Genomic DNA, 19,288 nt, shown 5'->3' on the forward strand with positions numbered 1-19,288 from the left:
AACTTTTTTTTTATATACTGTACGTGGAAAACTGATGCTAGCTTCCTTTCAATGACTTGCAAAGTAAACATTCTCCAAGGAAGTTAGTCATATTTCAAAACCATGTGGTGTAAGATGCTTGCAGTGTAGATCGTATTTGGAAAATATTTGAAACAGTGTTTTCACCTAAATATTTGTCTTGGCAGCAATTCTGCTTAGATTTCATTCATTAACACTGTCCTGATGCAATGAAAGTTTAGTTTTTGATTCATCTACCTTCAAATAAAATAAAGTCTGTAGGACCTCCCATTAGTCAAATAGTAGTTGATGTATCATATCGGGATATATTATACACCTATTATATACTATTATCTACAAATAATACATGGCTTGAAGTTCAATAGCTAGGAAACTTCATCCTAGGATGAAAATAGTTCCTGAGATTTGTGCATGTTGCCTGAAGCTAACATCACAACGGAAGGGACTATTGTTTACTAGGAATGTTAGATATTGGTTATTTTAGTAATCCTATAGCTACAACAGTTTTTAGCAGTTATATGGTTACTAAAATGCTCCCCCCGGGGTGCAGAACCAGAAGCCAGTGCCCTCCAGGTTCCTGGCCACACTACCGGGGAGCCCCATGCTCCCCTTTACTTCTGCCTTTTGTATCACTCCTGTGCAACCGCCTGTCTTCCCCCCCACCACACACACTGCCTCCTACAGAGGCAGCAGCACGAGCTGTGGGCAGGCAGCTCTGAGTAGCTGGTTCTCATGGGAGCCAGCTTTTAAGCCATCTCCTCCTGAGCTCCAGCTCCTGCTTGCCCCCCACGCTGCTGCCTCTGTGGAAGGCAGTGGGGAAAGGGTGGGGAGGGCCAGGTGTCTCCTCAGGAACTGGCATGCGTGGGGAGTTGGCTTAAAAACCGGCTCCCATGGTATCTACTCCCCCTCCTCTCCTCCTTGCTGCCGCCGATAGAGGCAGTAAGGGGGAGGGTGTGTGTAGTTGTTTGTATTAACTGATAAACCCAGGCTTAACTGCTGTTTAAATGAATATATGCTGACATCCCTATTATTTACCATGTTTCTTTTATCTTTGCCTGTCTTGATTCATTCCTGGGTACGGAAGTGAGACTACTAATATTGCTGGTAACTGACCTCCTTATAATGTCTGGTGCCCATGCTGATTATATTAGATCCTTCAGCATTTTTATCACCACTGACTATAAGTAATGTTTCGCAGCAGAGACCCTGTAAGAAAGAATGGGCTGCAATTTCCGTGCTGCTTCTTAATGAAGTCACAGTAGGTAGTGCTGCATACTGCTCATCTTCTTGCAGGAGGTGGACCTCTTGGAGTGAATTTAGAAAGTTACCATGCTGATTGCTCTAGTTATGTCAGTAATGCCAAATGTAGTTTACTGTCCACCTGCGGCAGTAAAATAACCTGGTTTTGGTTGTGCCATCAGTTTCTAGGCGGATTTTTTTTCTTTAAAGTTTGTATCTATTTTAGTGATGTAAAATCCCATTTAATAATGAGTTAACCAGTTAAACTTAATGTTTAACTGGTTAACTGATTAAATAGGGATTAGTGGGCTGGTGCAGCCCCCACGCTGCGGACAGTGGCTGCTTCCAACCCCATGCTGGGAGCTGAGTTACCTGTTCATATCCCTCATCTGTTTAGTTTAGATAATTAATTCAGTGTCAATAAAGGAGTGAAAAATTACTTTGCAAGTCTTCAGTATAGTCAGGATTCGGGAAAAATAAATAAACATTTAGAGGGAAAACTTGTTTTCAGAAAGTTTCACTGGATCAAGTCGGTAGATTAGCAGTACTACTACTCCTAGACTTATCCCATTATTTTAAAATATTATTTGTATTATGATAGCACTTAGACCAGCCAAGTTTGATTTCCATTGTGTTAGCCCCTGTACAGACATATCACAAGAGGCAGGCTAAGCCTCAGCCAGCTTATAGTTTTACAGAGAAGATGCAACAGGCTGATGTGACAAATAGGAGGTGGAGAGAGGAGAGGACAGGAAAGCCCTTACTTAAGTTTTGATTAGGCTGACTTGAGTGCACAAGTCATATGAACAGTGAGATAATCGCTATTAGTAATCATGGCTTGGAAACGAATCTTACACACGGTGGTGATTTTAGGCATTTGGACTGGGAAGGAAAAGGGGATTCCCAGGTGTAAGAGGTATCCTGAGAGACAGTGTGATAGTGCTTGTGGAAAGAAGTGGATTGAAGACTGATAGAGACTGTTAAACAGTATGTTAGAGTCAGTAAAACGAGTTTCTTTACATTTTTATTGGCCACTGATTTTTTAACAAAAGAAGGGAATGATGGCTAGCATATGCTGCTATTGTCTGCCCATTCTGACTTAGTATAGTAACTGAATTATCAGACTAAGCACAGAAACTGTTCGGGGGTACTCTACGGATGATGCATAAGCTATGTTAATTTGTAAATTACTCTTTTTGTGGTGGATGGCATATGTGTTAGAAATAGGGTGAATGAATTTTAAAACTTGCATGACTTAGCCTTTTAGATGAAGCCAGAGTGCAGTGAAACTGCAACAACCGTAGAAACTGAGAGACTGATGTAATGGTTATCATCAGGAAAGGTTATATAAAGCCAGGATTGTTTGTTTTTTCCAGCAGTGTTTTGTAGCACCTTTGGAAGGCTGTTTAAGGTGGAAATTATGGTAAAGGTTACAAAGGAGATGATATATAAATCAGGAGTGAAGAGAGTTCAGAAAATGATCTTTAATTTGGGATGATTTATGCCTTTTTGTAGCATAAGAGAATTAGCAGTATTATTAAAAGAACAAATTGCCACGAAAAGTATGATGGCTTAATAGTATTTAATCACAAGAAAGTACAATACCATATTACGGTGCCTTTGTTGAGAGGAAAACACAGTGGCTATGTCTACATTGGCCAGATTTTGCACAAAAGCGGTAGCTTTTGCGCAAAATCTTGCCAGCTGTCTAAACCGGCCGCGAGTTCTTGCACAAGAACTCTGACGCTCCTGCTCGGGAAAAAGCCCTCTTGTGCAAGTGTTCTTGCGCAAGAGGGCAGTGTAGACAGGGACAGGAATTTCTTGTGCAAGAAAGCCCCGATGGCGAAAATGGCCACCGGAGCTTTCTTGCACAAGAGAGCATCTACACTGGCATGGGATGCTCTAGCGCAAAGGCACATGCCAGCGTAGACACTCTCTTGCGCAAGAACTCTTGCGTTAAAAGTATTTGCACAAGAGAGCGCCAGTCTAGATGCAGCCAGTATGTAAATGTAGTACCTGTGGGATTTCTGTGAACATAGTATAAAAAAGATTTTCAGAGCAAGTCAAAGGAATGTCCTAAGACATGGTTCTGTGTCAGACTGTTTTTTGGAAACATCAATTTTGAAACCCAATATCTGAAGAACATGACACTAGGGACCACAGAGAGCATTGAAGTTTCATGGTATGTGCGTAACCACTTCTCGCCTACAGGAACCCTCCTTCTACATGAAAACTCTGTTGTAGACGCTAATCCCTAACTGATTGCAGACCTGGTCATTAATTAAATTTTGTATTTTGTTTACTGAAATATTACAGCCACTCTCTGAGTTACGAACCAACACTTGAACTGTTCGTAACTCAGACCCTTTTGAGTTACACGCGACCGCGCCGTTCGTAAGCGCGGGTTGCGTTCGTAACTCGGGGACCGCCTTTACGACCGCTCCATGGAAGCTTTGGTTGTAAGTGCAAACGGTCGTAACTCAACCGTTCACAACTTGGGGAGCGGCTGTATACCAATTCCTGTGGTAAGGGATGAAGGAAACAGAATGGCAATAAATTGGTGTTCAAAAAAGTGTGGATGGGAGAATACCTTTTATTGGAATGTCTTTGCTGGTCGATTAGTCTGTAATTTGAGATACTCACAAGCATATTACTAATCCCTCTTAGCCCAGAAGTAAACTATATCCTAACAACAGTACAACATTATGGACACATTAAGAGAGGGCATATTTTATTCCCAGAATTAAATACTTGTCAATGGGGGGCAAAACCCAACTGCATCACAACACTAGAAGTAGCTTAGTTTAGGGCCAGATTGTGAGAGAACTTTAGGGGAATGGGAGAGTACAGAAAGAGCCATCTCTTCCACACTCCATGCATCAGCTGTACATTTGCTACCCCTTTCTTCAAGTGAACTAAACGCCCCTGCAGGGTGCACAGTGCCCCCAGAAGGAGTAGAGGGAGGCAGGTCCATGTTCATGGGATTATTGCAGGGCATACTTTTGTGAGTCTGTGTGTGTGTGATGGTCTGTTTTTTATGTTGGTTTATATAGAAGGGTTAACAAAAAATATCGAAAGCAACCATGTATTATTCACTAAGCTCTCCTGGGAATATAAGGCAAATGAGCTATATGGTGTATTTAAAAGACTGCAGGAAATTTTGATCTTATTAGAGCTTAGAGACAACTGATTACTGTGGAAAATTCCAGCCCCATTCCACTAATAATTTTAGATTTGTAGTAAATGCTGCTCTGCTGGCATTTACAGTCTGAGTGTGTGAATTAGATGTCTTGGGAAAAATGTGTGTTTATACCTAAAAGCTTTCTGTGCTCCCCTAGAAGTATAAATATATTTTTGTACCTTGTTTTCTGTGGAAAGTTGGAACGTATGGTAACTACAATTTGAAATTCTCTAGTCCAGCACCAAAGTTCCCTCTAAGCTGCGTGGCTGCATGACTGCACAGCTATTTTCTGAGGCCTGCTCAGAGGTTCAAAGCTCCCTGCACAGGTATGGAGCTCAGCTGACCGGTGGGGGATGGAGCATGTGTAAACAGCAGCTAAACGCTGCTGCATGCTGAACTGAAGAATTCCCAGAGAAGAAAAGCAGCCGAGATAATGAGGCAATAAGTGGCTGGGGGAAGAACGGAATGAGTAATTAATTAATTGGCTTGGGGGGGAAATCAGAGGGGAGGGCAGTTTCAAGAGTGCCATCTGCAGGAGGAGAGACACACAAAGAAAAGAGAAAGAGGCAGAAACCCAGCTGGGAAGGTAAGGGACTGACTGGCATCTGTGCAGTGAGATGGGGGCAGTTTGGGGTGTCCTGGTTCGCTGTAGTCTTCTTTGTTTAGTTGGGTTGGAGGGCAGGGGGGAAAGCTGGCTGCATGGAGTGCGTGTGATAGGAGGATATTTGCATGATTGCATTTCAAACAAAAGTTTGCATAAGGTGTTAATGGCTTAAGATAAGAAAGAAAAAGATTATTTTAACAGAATGTTTTTGGAGCATTGCAGATATCTAAAACTCTGAACTTAATGATTTTTTAAAAATCCGGTATTACTAATTAATACATGGTAAATTATATTGCATTAAGGCCAGATCTTTGCTATGTGGTAGCGTTCTGGCTTTTCGGAGTCAGATGTAGCAAGTACTAGGTGCAATGCTAGTTTTGTAAGATGAAATCTTATTTGCAATCTCTTTGAAATGTGTATCTGTCTACAAACACTGAAGTCGTATTAATTTGTTCTAGGGCTTCTACTCTTCCTTGAGTAGAAGAAGGCTAATTCCCTCCTTTTTACAGAACCTTTGTAGTCACTAAGGGTACCTCACAGCAACTAGACACAGGTGTCTTGTTTTAATGTATTTTCTTCCACACATATGGACTGCTTAAAAAATACAATACAGTACAAAATATGTGTGTTTTGTTTGTATTGGTGGTCCACATCCATGCACTATCTCAATATTGGTGTTGCACATAAAAAATTTCAACCCGCCCAAGGATAGAAAATGTTAGCGGGAACACTATCCAGCACTCTTTAGTCTGACATGATTGTAGTTGGTCAGATGTCCACTTATCATGGATGCAGCCAAGTTTCCTGCGGTCCCATAAAGTGTGTTTACAGCTGCTAGTCATGGCTCTCAGTGTTTTGTGCTGTAATTTAGTTCTAATTTTCCCCTAAATTTCTTTTAAGAGCCCAGTAAGCAGAGGAGATGTTGGTAATGCTGCTAGACGACCTCCTGGGACAGCAAATTCTCTGGTTCACTAGTCAGGTCCCGAGAGTGGTGGAATAGAGAGGTTCAACCTATAATATACTCCTTAGGTACATCTACACTACAATAAAAGACCTGTGGCATGTCTGTGGCTGGCCCAGTGTAAGATGACAGGTTTGCAGGGCTTGGGCTGCAGGGCTAAAAATTGCACTGTAGGCGTTTGGGCTCAGACTGGGGTATGGGCTCTGAAACCCTTCCCCTCCATGCATTGTCAGAGCCTGAGCTCCAATGTCTGCACTGCAATTTTATTCCTTCAAGCCCCAGACAATTCATAGATTTTTTTTTTGAAATTTGGAGCCCAAGTGTTTGTATTGCTGTGTAGAAGTGCTCTCATTATCAACTAGGTGAACCCGTCTCACAATGAATATATGAAAAAATACCAATTTGAAGAGAGAAAACACAAGTATGTTAATAGCACTTTAACTTTGTCATCTTTAGATTAAGTGAAAAAAAGATGTGTTGTGTGCTTGGATGCTCACTGTGTTACATGGGGGCCGAAGTGCCAGTATGGAGGGCACGACAGCTGCAGCCACACGGTACCAGGTCCTCCAGAGATTCCAAAAGCTGTGTGCTTGGAGGATGGGATGCCATAGGGAGTGAGGGAGGGAAGGATGCCATAAATGGATGGAGCTGGGGGCCAGTAATTGACAACTGGGAGTTCGGGGCCAGATTGCACAATCTCTCTGGCCAACAGGCCAGGAGTTTGAGACCCCTGCTATAAGTTGGTTTTTTGTTTTTTGTTTCTCAAGAGAGAGTATTGGATAGCCAGTCATGTTTGGTTTTTTTACTCTTCTCTTCCCACCCCAAGCTCGCTTTTTTTTACAGTGGGAGCAGATCATCAGTAAACTTCTCCCAAAGATTTCTTCTAAAAAAGAGCCTATCGCTACATCCTTCTGTTTGTGTACCATTTCCTGTATCTTTTCTAAGTTGGTCACCGTGCAGTTTAATACATATGCTGCTCCAGCAATATGCTATTTCATTTTGTGATCTTTTCTAAACTATAAAAAACCCCCAAACAAACCTGTGTTTGACCACAGTACACACAGTGTTGGACATAAAAGTGTTAAACTGAGTCAATGGTTGGTTTAAAGTCCTATTTCAAGACACAATAGCTTTAAACACAATTTAAATAGTTTAGAAAAGGTCACAAAATGGAAGAGAGCCCAAGCAAACCAGTCTGCCTAATGGCCAGTGCCAGGGTTTTGCTTTCTCTCAGAGGGCTGTGACCAGTGCATTGTCAGCAATTATATGTTACCACACAATCCTTTTTAAGCAGGCATATTTATTCTTAAGGTAAAGGAACTATGAAGAAAACACTTTTAAAAAAGCAAGTCCCAGAACTGATTGAAATGCACATTAAACATACCATGAGACCCATGTCAGTTTTCTGAGAGTGTAATAGGTCAAAGTTTTTCCAACCGTTCTGCAGTGGTTGTGACCTCTCTTGGAGGGAAGGGCCATGTCATTTGCCGAATCAGAAAGAAGGCCCTATGCCAGTTGGAACTCATCTGCTTCTATACCAAAACCCTTTTGTTGCCTATTACTCTCTGGAAATCTGAATCAGTATGTGCAAACCTCTCTTGGGGATGGTACCCCACTGCTTGAATGATTCACCATAATGTCGTCTTCCGTCACCACTTTTTTTAGTTTCTGCAAGTGCTGTGGTAATCCATCTCTGCTGAGGTGCATGCAGTCACTGACCCACAATGATACATAAACCGATCTAAACTTAATACAATTTGGTCTTTAAAGATGCTGCATGTGGTTGCAATATCTATCACGGCAGGTATTGTGCAGTGTTCTGTCAAATGACTTCAGAGTCTCTAGGGCTTTTTGTATGGCACTTCACTTTGCTGATTAAATCACTGACTACCCTTTAAACTGGCTAAGCACAAATTTGTATCCTTCTGATAAACCTTTGTTCCTTTTTCTTTCTTTTCTAGTGTTCTAAACTGCTGTCGGACACAACAGTAATCCAGTTTTATCCAAGTAAATTTGTTTTAATTACAGATATACTTGATACATTTGGTAAGTACTTAAAATGTATTATTTTTTGTAATATTACAGAATATTCTAGAAATAGTTTTAAGGAGTGAACAATTGCTTTCAGAGTTTAACTTTCACAAAAATGTTGATAGTTGTACACAGTGTTCCCTGTCTGATAAAGCAAAGACATTTACAAGTCATCAAAGCCTGGAGTGAGAGAGAGACAGACAAAGAGATACATCTACACAACTCTTATGCAAGGATTCCTCATTGAGTAGGGATGTTAAATTTAGTTTAATCAGCTAGTCGATGGATTTTCTATTGACTTGGCAATAAGTGGGGGAGCCACAGTGGGGTTAGTGCCTGGCCCCAGGAGCTAACCCCACCGCAGCTCTGCCTTTTAAATGTATTATTGGAAATGTATTGGAAATTTCTGAACTATTATCTGTGGTTTGTAATCTATCCCTTAAATCGGCTTCCCTACCAAGTGACTGGAAGGTAACTAATGTGACACCAATATTTAAAAAGTGCTCTAGAGGCGATCTTGGCAATTACAGACCGGTAAATCTAACTTCAGTACCGGGCAAATTAGTCAAAACTATAGTAAAGAATAAAATTGTCAGGCATGTAGAAGAACATAATTTGTTGGACAAAAGTCAACATGGTTTCTCTAAAGTGAAATCATGTCTTACTAATCTATTAGGGTATGTCTACACTACCACCCTAGTTCGAACTAGGGTGGTAATGTAGGCATACCGCACTTGCAAATGAAGCCCGGGATTTGAATTTCCCGGGCTTCATTTGCATAAGCCGGCCGGCGCCATTTTTAAATGCCGGCTTGTTCGAACCCCGTGCCGCACGGCTACACGCGGCACGGGCTAGATAGTTCGAACTAGCAAGCCATTCCGAACTATCTGTACACCTCATTCCACGAGGCGTACAGATAGTTCGGAATGGCTTGCTAGTTCGAACTATCTAGCCCGTGCCGCGTGCAGCCGCGCGGCACGGGGTTCGAACAAGCCGGCATTTAAAAATGGCGCTGGCCGGCTTATGCAAATGAAGCCCGGGAAATTCAAATCCCGGGCTTCATTTGCAAGTGCGGTATGCCTACATTACCCCGCTAGTTCGAACTAGCGGGGTAGTGTAGACATACCCTTAGAGTTCTTTGAAGGGGTTAACAAACATGCAGATAAGGGGGATCCAGTAGATATAGTATACTTAGATTTTCGGAAAGCCTTTGACAAGGTCCCTCACCAAAGGCTCTTGTGTAAATTACATTGCCATGGGATAAGAGGGCAGGTCCTTTCATGGATTGAGAACTGGTTAAAAGACAGGAAACAAAGGGTAGGAATAAATGGTAAATTTTCAGAATGGAGAGGGGTAACTAGTGGTGTCCCCCAAGGGTCAGTCCTGGGACCAATCCTGTTCAACTTATTCATAAATGATCTGGAGAAAGGGGTAAGCAGCGAGGTGGTAAAGTTTGTGGATGATACTAAACTGTTTAAGATAGTCAAGACAGAAGCAGACTGTGAAGAATTTCAAAAAGATCTCACCAAACTGAGTGAGTGGGCAACAAAATGGCAAATTAAATTTAATGTGGATAAGTGTAAAGTAATGCACGTTGGGAAAAAATAACCCCAACTATATGTACAGTATGATGGGGGCTAATTTGGCTACGATAAATCAGGAAAGAGATCTTGGAGTTATCGTGGACAGTTCTCTGAAAACTTCCACACAGTGTGCAGCGGCAGTCAAAAAGGCAAATAAGATGTTAGGAATTATTAAGAAAGATATAGAAAATAAGACACAGAATATCTTACTGCCCTTGTATAAAACTATGGTACACCCACATCTTGAATACTGTGTACAGATGTGGTCTCCTCACCTCAAAAAAGATATTTTGGCCTTGGAAAGGGTTCAGAAAAGAGCAACTAAATTGATTAGGGGTTTGGAACGGGTCCCATATGAAGAGAGGTTAAAGCGACTGGGACTTTTTAGTTTAGAAAAGAGGAGACTAAGGGGGGATATGATAGAGGTATATAAAATCATGAGTGGTGTGGGGAGGGTGAATAAAGAAAAGTTATTTATTAGTTTCCATAATAGAAGAACTAGAGGACACCAAATGAAGTTAATGGGTAGCAGGTTTAAAACTAATAAAAGAAAGTTCTTCACACAGCGCGTAGTCAACCTGGAGAACTCCTTACCAGAGGAGGCTGTCAAGGCTAGGACTAAAACAGAGTTTAAAGAGAAGCTAGATAATTTCCTGGAGGTTAGGCCCATAAAAGGCTATTAGCCAGAGGATAGAAATGGTGTCCCTGGCCTCTGTTTGTCAGAGGCTGGAGAAGGATGGCAGGAGACAAATCGCTTGATCATTGTCTTTGGTCCACCCCCTCTGGGGCACCTGGTGCTGGCCGCTGTCAGCAGACAGGCTACTGGGCTAGATGGACCTTTGGTCTGACCCAGTACGGCCATTCTTATGTTAAGAGCCTGCTGGTTCTTACTACATTTAAAAGGCTGGAGCGCAGCTGGGGGACCTGGCACAAACTAGTGCCGGGTCCCCTCTGCTGTGCTCCAGCCTTTTAAATGTATTAAGAGCCAGCAGGCTCTTAACACATTTAAAAAGCAGAGGTGCAGCGTCTGGGACTGGGTGCAAGGCATGAATCAGCTGATTTCCGGCTTGCATCCGGTTGCCTTTATTCCCTTCCTACTCTGTCCCCCACGGAGATGGTGCTGGGAGATGGTGCTTTTAAGCCGGCTTCTCCCCCAGCACCAGCTTCCGCTCCCCTCCCTTCCTGCCTCTGATAGAAGTAGCTAGGGGGGGAGCCACTAGTCAAAGGACTAGTTGACTGTCCGATAAACAAAATCTTATCGGATAGTTGACGAGTCGATTTACATCCCTACCATTGAGCAGAATGTATATGACTTTTATATTCTTCCTGGTTGAGATTGACAGATTCCACGGTTACCGTAAAGCACATTTTGATTGTGAGACTGTCTGTTTCCTTTGGACCTTCCTCTTCTCTTGGTTTCTGGTACGATTATTGCCTTTTGAGTTCCATAAGATCTACTCTCTCTAGTTATGTCTGTTCTGGTCATTTAGCTATAGTGGTGCACTTGTGATACTCTTAAGAGGGATTTTCAGCTTGTCTTTTAGCCAGCCATCCTCAGAATGTGCAAAGGTCTGTCTGTCTCTTCAGCTGTCCTTTGATGCTGGAGTACCTACTAATTACCTTCAGCCTCAGACCATCTCAAACTTTCACTTTTTTCACCTCCAGATGCACTTCCATTCCAGTGAGTTCTTAAATACACTTCAGGTTGGATTCAGGTTGCTTCTAGGCTTGAAACCTACTGATTGGGGCATGACTAAACTCATGCAAGATATTGTTAGAGTCAGTGGGATATCGTGGTGATGTTTGTCTTCTCAGCAGCTTTTAATGTGATTGACTGTAGGTGGTTGCTTTGGCAATTGTCAGGAATTTCTCTTCCCTTAGTTCCTTAGCGGATGGGAGTCAGTTGCTGGTGATGGATAATACAGAGTTTTTGCAGGATGTATCTTATCTGCATATTCCTTAGCTTTTGTATAAAGCTTCTTAGCAAAGTCAAAGTATCATAAGTGTATTGATATTGTGCACACCGTAGCCAGGGTCTCCCTACTAACTTCTAGTCTGGGGAGATGTTTAGATGACATTACAGGTTGGACCTGCCTGGTCTTGCACCTTCAGGGGAGGTCTGGCCTCTGGGCTCTCCCAGGGGGCTGCCAGCTTCCTGGCTGGGCCCCCTTCCTTGTGTTGCCTCTGGGCCAGGTTCCCTGGCCCTGGACACCCGATCACCTCCATTCCTGGCCCTGGCTGGGCTCCAGCTGCCCGACCAGGCTCTGGCTGTTCGACTGGCCATGCCAGGCTCTGGCTGCCGTGCCAGGCTCTGGCTGCCCTACTAGCTTTGCTTCTGGCCCTGGCCCTGGCTGGGCTCCTGGCCGCCTGACCAGCTCTGCTCTCAGCCCTGGCTGGGATCCTAGCCAGTCCTGGCTCTCTGGTCCAGCAGCACCTATGGTCTTTCCAGGCCCTGGATATTGCTGGATCAGAGAGTCTCAGACCAGAGAGGTTCAACCTGTACTGGCTGGCCACTTCAGATCTTTCTCATCCTTAACCAATGGTATGCTGAAATGTTGCTAAGTATTAAGTATTGTTGCCATGAGGAATTTCTTCCCTTCCTTGATGCCTTTACTTATTAATTGAGCATGTTTTAAAATAGTAAATCAAGTTCAGGTCTGGAGTGTTGTTTTTGTGTTTTATCTTCCAACAGTAACACAAGCCTCTGTAATCATAGGCTGTGTCAACTAAAGCAATTTCTTATAATTGCTTCCAGCAGTTCTTCTCCCTCACTTACAGATAGTACAGAATGTACCAGCGTGTCTGGTCACTGGATTGAGCAGCTGTGAATGGTCAACTGGTGAAATCATTTTTAAGCTGGTCCTCTTGAGTTTTCAGACTTTTAATGAGGAAGAGCCTGGTATTATTTGAGAGATTCTGCCTTAGTTTTGGTAGGTTTCTGCCTTCTGACACTCACCACTTCTTTAGGATTGTCTAACTCCTTAGGTCAGTGAATAAGTGAACCTTTGTGATGGTATCCCCTGTGGATGTGAACCCCTCTCTTCTGAACATTATTTTTTTTTTATCCTCCTTTGCTAATTTTGAAAACTAACACAAATTGGTTAATGCATTACAAAGGCAATTTCTCCTCTCTGGATATTCGCACCAAATGCTGCGAATGACCCATTTCCACTCTGACTTCATTAGCTTGATTAGCATTAACACAAGCAGCTTTTTCCATATCTGAGCAGTTACTCAATAACGAGTAGGATGTCTTCCTGTCACCCTCCTATTTGTGGATCCATAGATGTCTGACCAGCCCGATTCTGGAGGCACAGATCTTATTGCAGAAAGGTCAGGTGCTGGAGGCTATTGGAGGGATGTGGGGCAGTTTTTGCCTCTTTTCTCTCTCCGCCTCTCCTCGTCTATGCTGTGGTGGGACCTCTCAACTTGCACCACCCCCTCATGGATTACCACTCTCCAATGGGTCCGGTCCTGGGCAAGGTTCTCCCAAGTGTCAACACCCATGCTGCACTTTTTCATGTTTGCCTTCAGCATGTTGTTTAATCTCTTCCTCTGGCCACCAACGTTCCTCCATCCTTCCTTCAGTTCAGAAAACAGAATCTATTTTGGCAGGCATGACCATTCCATCAAAGTTGTTGGTAGATGATGATAGCGTCAATGTTGGTCATTTTCGACTCTTCCAGGACGCTAGTGTTCACACACTTATCTTCCCAAGGGATATTTAGGATTCTCCTGAGGCAGTATTGTTGATATTGTTCAAGTGCCTTCAGGTGACACTTATATGTTGTCCAGGTTTCACATATGTACAGCAGTGTTGGAACAACCACTGTGCGGTACACAAGGAGCTTTGTCTCATCACTGATGTCCCTGTTCTCAAAGACCCTTTGTTCCAGGCGGGCAAAAGCAGAGCTTGTGCTGCTCAGGCAATTCTGGATTTCTGCGTCAATGTCGTCTTTGCCGGAGAGATGACTTCCAAGGTACGGGAAATGCTCCACATTTTCCAGCAGTTTTCCGTTGACTTTAAAGATGGTACATGAGATTGTCACGTTGGCAAGGGTTGATGGAGCACCTTGGTCTTTTTGATGTTCAGTGCAAGACAGAGATTCTCATATGCTTCAGCGAAGGTGCTCAAGATGGTCTGAAAAGGTACGGGGGAAAGAGCAGCTACCATATTGTCATCTGCGTACTGGAGCTCAATGCTCAAAGTCATGGAGGTCTTGCTTTTGGCCTTCAGTCTCCTGAGGTTGAAAAGCTTTCCATTCTTTCTGAAGACAATCTGCTTGCCATCCATGAGAAGGAGGGTCATGGCAATGATGCAACCTTGTTTGACTCCTGTTTTGACCTCAAAGAGATTGCTTCAAGATCTGTTGTTACTCAGCATTGTGGCAGTCATATTGTTATGAAGCAGCCTCAGGATACTGACAAATTTTTGGGGGCAACTGATTTTTGAGAGAATGATCCACAGGGAACTATGATTGATCTGAACAAGGTGTTCAATTCAATCAATGAAACTCATGTATAAGGCTTGATTTTGTTCGCGATATTTTTCTTGCAATTGCCGAGCGGTGAAGATCATGTCCACTGTTTCTCAGAATGGTTGGAAGCCACTCTGGGTCTCTGGAAGAATTTCTTCTGAGAGTGGCAGGAGTCAATTGGCAGGGATTCAAGCTAAGATTTTCCCTGACATTGCCAGGAGATAGATGCTGCATTAGTTTCCACAGTTGGATTTGTCACCCTTCTTGAAGAAATTGATGATCAGTGTGTCTTTGAACTCTTGCAGTATCTTCTTCCTATTCTAGATCTTGAGCATCAGGAAATGCAGTTGTTTGTGGAGCTCTGGCCTACCTTCTTTGAAGACTTCATCGGGGATTCTGTCTAGTCTAGTTGCCTTGTTGCTCTTCATTGCTTTGATGGCAGCTTGGACCTCACTCAGGGTAGGAAGTATTGCAAGATCGTCCCTAGGCAGTTGCTGAGGGATTCGGTCAAGGGATTCTGGGACTATGGTGGAGGGGCGGTTCGGGAGCTTGTAAAAGTGCTCCCTCCAGCGAGAAGCAATGGCTTCATTGTCTTTCAAGAGTTGGGTACCATCCCTTGATCTCAGGGGATTAATTCCATGTTTTCTGGGTCCATAAACAGCTTTCGTAGCATTGAAGAAACCTCTCGTATTGTTGATATCTGTGAGATGCTGGAGCTCTCATGCCTTCTCGGTCCACCATTGATTTTTCAGAGTCCTTGTTTTGCATTGGACTTTTGCTTTGGCATGCACATCTCTCTTCATTGTGCAGTTGATGTTGCTTTGCCAGTCCCTGAAGGCTTTCCTTCTTACCTCAATCAGACTTTCGATTTTCACATCATTCTCATCAAACCACACATGTAAGAAGGACATCGGGCCGATCCTGAGAGTGGACTATGACATAATCTAGAAGGTGCCAGTGCTTGGATCGAAGATGTTGCCATGAGGTCTTAAATTTATTCTTCTGGCGGAAGAGGATGTTCGTGATGACAAACTCATGTTCCGCATGTTTTGTAAGGAGGAGCACTCCATTGGCATTGCTACTGCCAACTCTTTCTTTTCCAATGGTGGGCTTCCAGAGGTCTGCGTCTCTTCCGACCCTGACATTGAAATCTCCCAAAAGAATAAACTTATTGTCTTTGGCAATGTCTTTCAAGACTTTGTCCAGTTGGGTGTAAAACTTCTCCTTCACATCATTTTTGGTGTCTAAAGTTGGGGCGTAAGCACTCATGACAGTTGCCTGTTGGTTTATTGGCAAACTTCAAGCAGAGAGTCATGAGACGCTCATTGATACCAACAGGGACTTCAGATAGGATCTTGGTCAGTTTTTTTCTTGATGGCAGGTCCTGCTCCACAAATTCATTTTTCTACCTTTGGGGTTCTTTTCCAGAAAAGGTATACCCTCTGCCTTCTCTTTGATGTCCTTTCTGGTCTACGTGTTTCTGCCAGGGCAGCTAGGTCGATGTTAAATCATTGGAGCTTGTGGGCAATAATTGCCATGTATCTTTCAGGTCCATCCACTGTCTGGATTGTCCGTTAAAGTCCAAATATTCCATGTTCCAAAATTTAACCTTCAGTTTTGACTCCATAGAGGTGTACCCACTGGATGTGCTTATCCAGTGAGGGGGTTTGAAGTGGATTATGTTTAGGACTCCTTTTCTAGTCCCCTCCCCATATGGGGTGAACAGAGCAGATCCTAAATAGGGCTAATCAGTCGTGGATGCAGCTGCTGGACTGTTCTTCTACCTCGGTCCTTAAACAAAATAACTGATAAACACATCCACCGCCTACATGCTAGTCCATGACTAAAAGCTTCTGGATTTCACAGTCCTGCTCCTGTCGCCATTCGCCAGTTGCCGTAGAGCTTAATCTTAGGAAAGTAGTGCATAGGAAGATGCTTGTGCGTGATTTCTTTTAACGTGGGGGGACTGTTGCATTGCAGCTACCACATGATCCTTGATGGATAGAAGGCCCGGGTCCAATGGCATGGAATCCACAACAGTTGGGAGAATCCTGTCTGTTGCAGCCTTCGTTCGCCTTTACAGCCATTGTAGCATTACCCTTTCTATCCTCCGCCTGTTCTGCCATTGAGGATTTTTAGGATCGTTCTTCATCTGGTCCCTATCCTTTGACCTTGCCACCATGGGTGAACCTACTGGAAGTACAAGACTCCCTACAGCATCACTCTCGGGTTAATTGGAATGCACAAGCCCACTCATCACAACAAAAGTGACGAGTCCTGTGGCACCTTATAGACTAAGAGATGTATTGGAGCATAAGCTTTTGTGGGCAAAGACCCACTTCGTCAGATGCAAAGAGGGTCTTTGCCCACAAAAGCTTATGCTCCAATACATCCGTTAGTCTATAAGGAGCCACAGGACTCCTTGTCGTTTTTGCAGATCCAGACTAACACGGCTACCCCTCTGATACTCATCACAACAAGATGATGATCCGGAGAGCGAGGATAGTGGAGACTGTCTGTACATATACTCCTGCTTCTGTAACTTCCACTTCCATTCATCTGATGAATGATGGCTTTACCCATGAAAGCTTGTGCCCTAATAAATTGGTGGTGTCACAGGAATCCTCAGATTTAAATTTGGAGGCAGTCTGTCTAATAACTATACAGTCTTGTTTCAGCTGCATTCTGCCTCTGTATAAGACACCCACGAGGTATCCCTGAGTGGCCCCTAAATGCTTGGCTCAAAATTGGGACACACTAAATGAGTCCATAAAATATTCTGCTCTCCACTCTACTCTCCCTTTATTTAACTACTAACATTCAATTTATTACATCTGTTTTTATCATCTCTCTAAGAGAGTGCTACACTTTAGTCCTTGTTTAGTGAAGTTGTCTTGCATGATAGCATGTTGCTTTTATTGTATATGCCTTTCTGTTATTTTATATTTGTCACTATTTGTTTGGTACAGTACCTTAAGTCTTTTTATGAAGGAGTGTGCAAAACGTTATACGTTACATTCTATTACTATATTTATATTTTCATTATTTAATTTTTCCCATTTGCATGTGATTCTCTTCCTATTTGTAACAATTTTTAAGTATATCAAATATTTAATTTAAAATAGTTGACTGTCCCTTTACTGCTATATTTTGACTCATCAGAATATTTTTTCTTTTTTCCATGTTTCTATCTATTAATAAGACATGTTTAATTTGTATCCCAAACAAAAATAGGCAAGTACATTACTTTGTGGCTTGTCCTAGTAGCATAATAGTTATCAAATAAATTCTGAAAGCCAACAATCAATTCTGTTGCAGGATATGATATTGTTTTACAGAATAACCTTGAAACTTAAATAATCATAAGTACATACAATATGCTGTAATACATTAGTACCACTAAAGTCAAGTCATGAGATAAATATCACTTGTTATCACTATACGAATTGAGATGATTCAATAGTTGGCTATGTTTTATTATGACTTCATAAACCATTGTCTCAGTTGGCTGACTTCTCCTAGGGAGAGTACATTTCACAACAAGTAAAGTATTATTTCTGTGGAGTTTCTATACTCATTTTGCCTTTTAGGTAGATGATCACACAAATGCAAAAGAAAGGAATATAATTTCGAGGATAACTGGAGACTGATGTATCTCTCTGGATCAGATCTCTAAGTACTTTCTTGTCATAAGTAAATCTATTGATATGACAGCTATTTTAAATTGGGTTTTTGTGAATTAATCCAGATGATGAAACATTCAGCCAAACATTCTGAAATCTGCAGAAATGCCTTACAGATTGCAGCTAACCTGTAATTCTAAGTGAGCAGGAGAAGAATTTGAGAATACTGTTGTCTGGACATGGTTGCTTTTTAAATCTTTATTCTGTAATATAAATGTTGTTTTATATTTAAAACTTCCTGTTTCTCCATCAAGGTATAAGTAAGAGCCCTCCCTAAGTTTCTGGAGGTGATAGTTGTGGTTCGCTTAATGGCTGTAACTGTAAGCAAATTTAGGATGAGTTGGAAAATATAAAGTTGTATTTTCAGTTTTTTAAATCTAAATGTTCCCAGCCAGATCCAGTGTTTAGATTTTCAGGTAATAGCTACATATTGCTCATTTTAGTAGCTTATGTCCTGTATCCCTTTCTGGAGCCATCTCCTTTGGACTTGTTCTTACTTTACAGGGAACAAAATTAGGGCAATACAGTATGGACAGGCATTTCTCAGTTTTGAACATGATTTGATTCCATCTTGTTGACTGGCCAAACTATGTGAAACTGGCTTAGCTGGGACAAAGTTCAAATTCCTCACTCTGTTTGACACCTATAATAGATGGTGGGGAGGTCTTTGACACAGGGCAGATAGCTCATAATTTTCCCTTAATACAGTTCCATATTCTTCTTTTAATTCATGAAGAAACCTAACTCCTGAGGTCAAGAAGGAGATTCTTGTTAATTAAATTAGATGCTCTGTTTATCCAATCCATAATTAGTATGTAAGATCCCCAAAGTTGGTGAGTTGAACATTTAGGCAAACAATAATAAAGACTAGATTAGGTACTTCATTCTTCAAACAATGCTTGAATGGAAGTTTTATTTAAAAAAAATCAAATATGTTTCTTTAAATCTCCCAACGGAAAAAGGTCCACTTTCTTTCTGTGTTTAACAAAGAGAGGTTAAAACAAAACTATGGGAAAGGTCAGGATCTCTGAGTTTTGAAATCTAAAGCTATATCTTAATTTAAAATAGTGCATTATGTAATGCTTCAGGAAATTATCACTGTATCATGTAACAGCTTCCTACACCTTAACAGTATTTCATTTCCGTTTCTTCCTGTATGTCAAAGTGTTAAACTATTGAAGTTTTCTCTAATTGGATGTGGACTATGAAATGATTAAATAATTCAGCAAAAACATTTTAATCTATTTTAATCCTCTTAAAGGAAATTGTCATTTACTCCAATCTTGGATTTCTTTAACAGTGTGGAACTAATATATTACAGCCTTTAAACTTGAAAAGTATTGTTGTTTAACAGGAAGTGCTGTGTCTCAAATGCAATTGTTTTCCCAGGTTTTGTTTCCCCTCTATGTCCTTTTCTATTTATTGACAGTTGCGAACAACTGTCAGGGAAGAGACGACTCCAAAATTATTTCCTGGCTAACAAGAGATGGTTGGAGTAATCTGATTTATC

At 42.0% G+C, this 19,288-nt stretch overlaps 1 protein-coding gene across 2 annotated transcripts in view; it reads left to right on the plus strand.

Moving 5' to 3' along the window:
• VPS35L (VPS35 endosomal protein sorting factor like) overlaps positions 1-19,288 on the plus strand; it is a 146,162-nt gene that overhangs the window by 18,993 nt on the left and 107,881 nt on the right. For both annotated transcript variants that reach the window (XM_006123143.5, XM_089782301.1), the window contains exon 8: positions 7,965-8,049. In XM_006123143.5, the coding sequence (XP_006123205.3) occupies positions 7,965-8,049 (85 nt within the window). The remainder of the gene's footprint in view (positions 1-7,964; positions 8,050-19,288) is intronic.

Source organism: Pelodiscus sinensis, chromosome 15, assembly GCF_052426305.1.
Source record: "Pelodiscus sinensis isolate ZL-2025 chromosome 15, ASM5242630v1, whole genome shotgun sequence".
Lineage (NCBI taxonomy): Eukaryota > Metazoa > Chordata > Testudines > Trionychidae > Pelodiscus > Pelodiscus sinensis.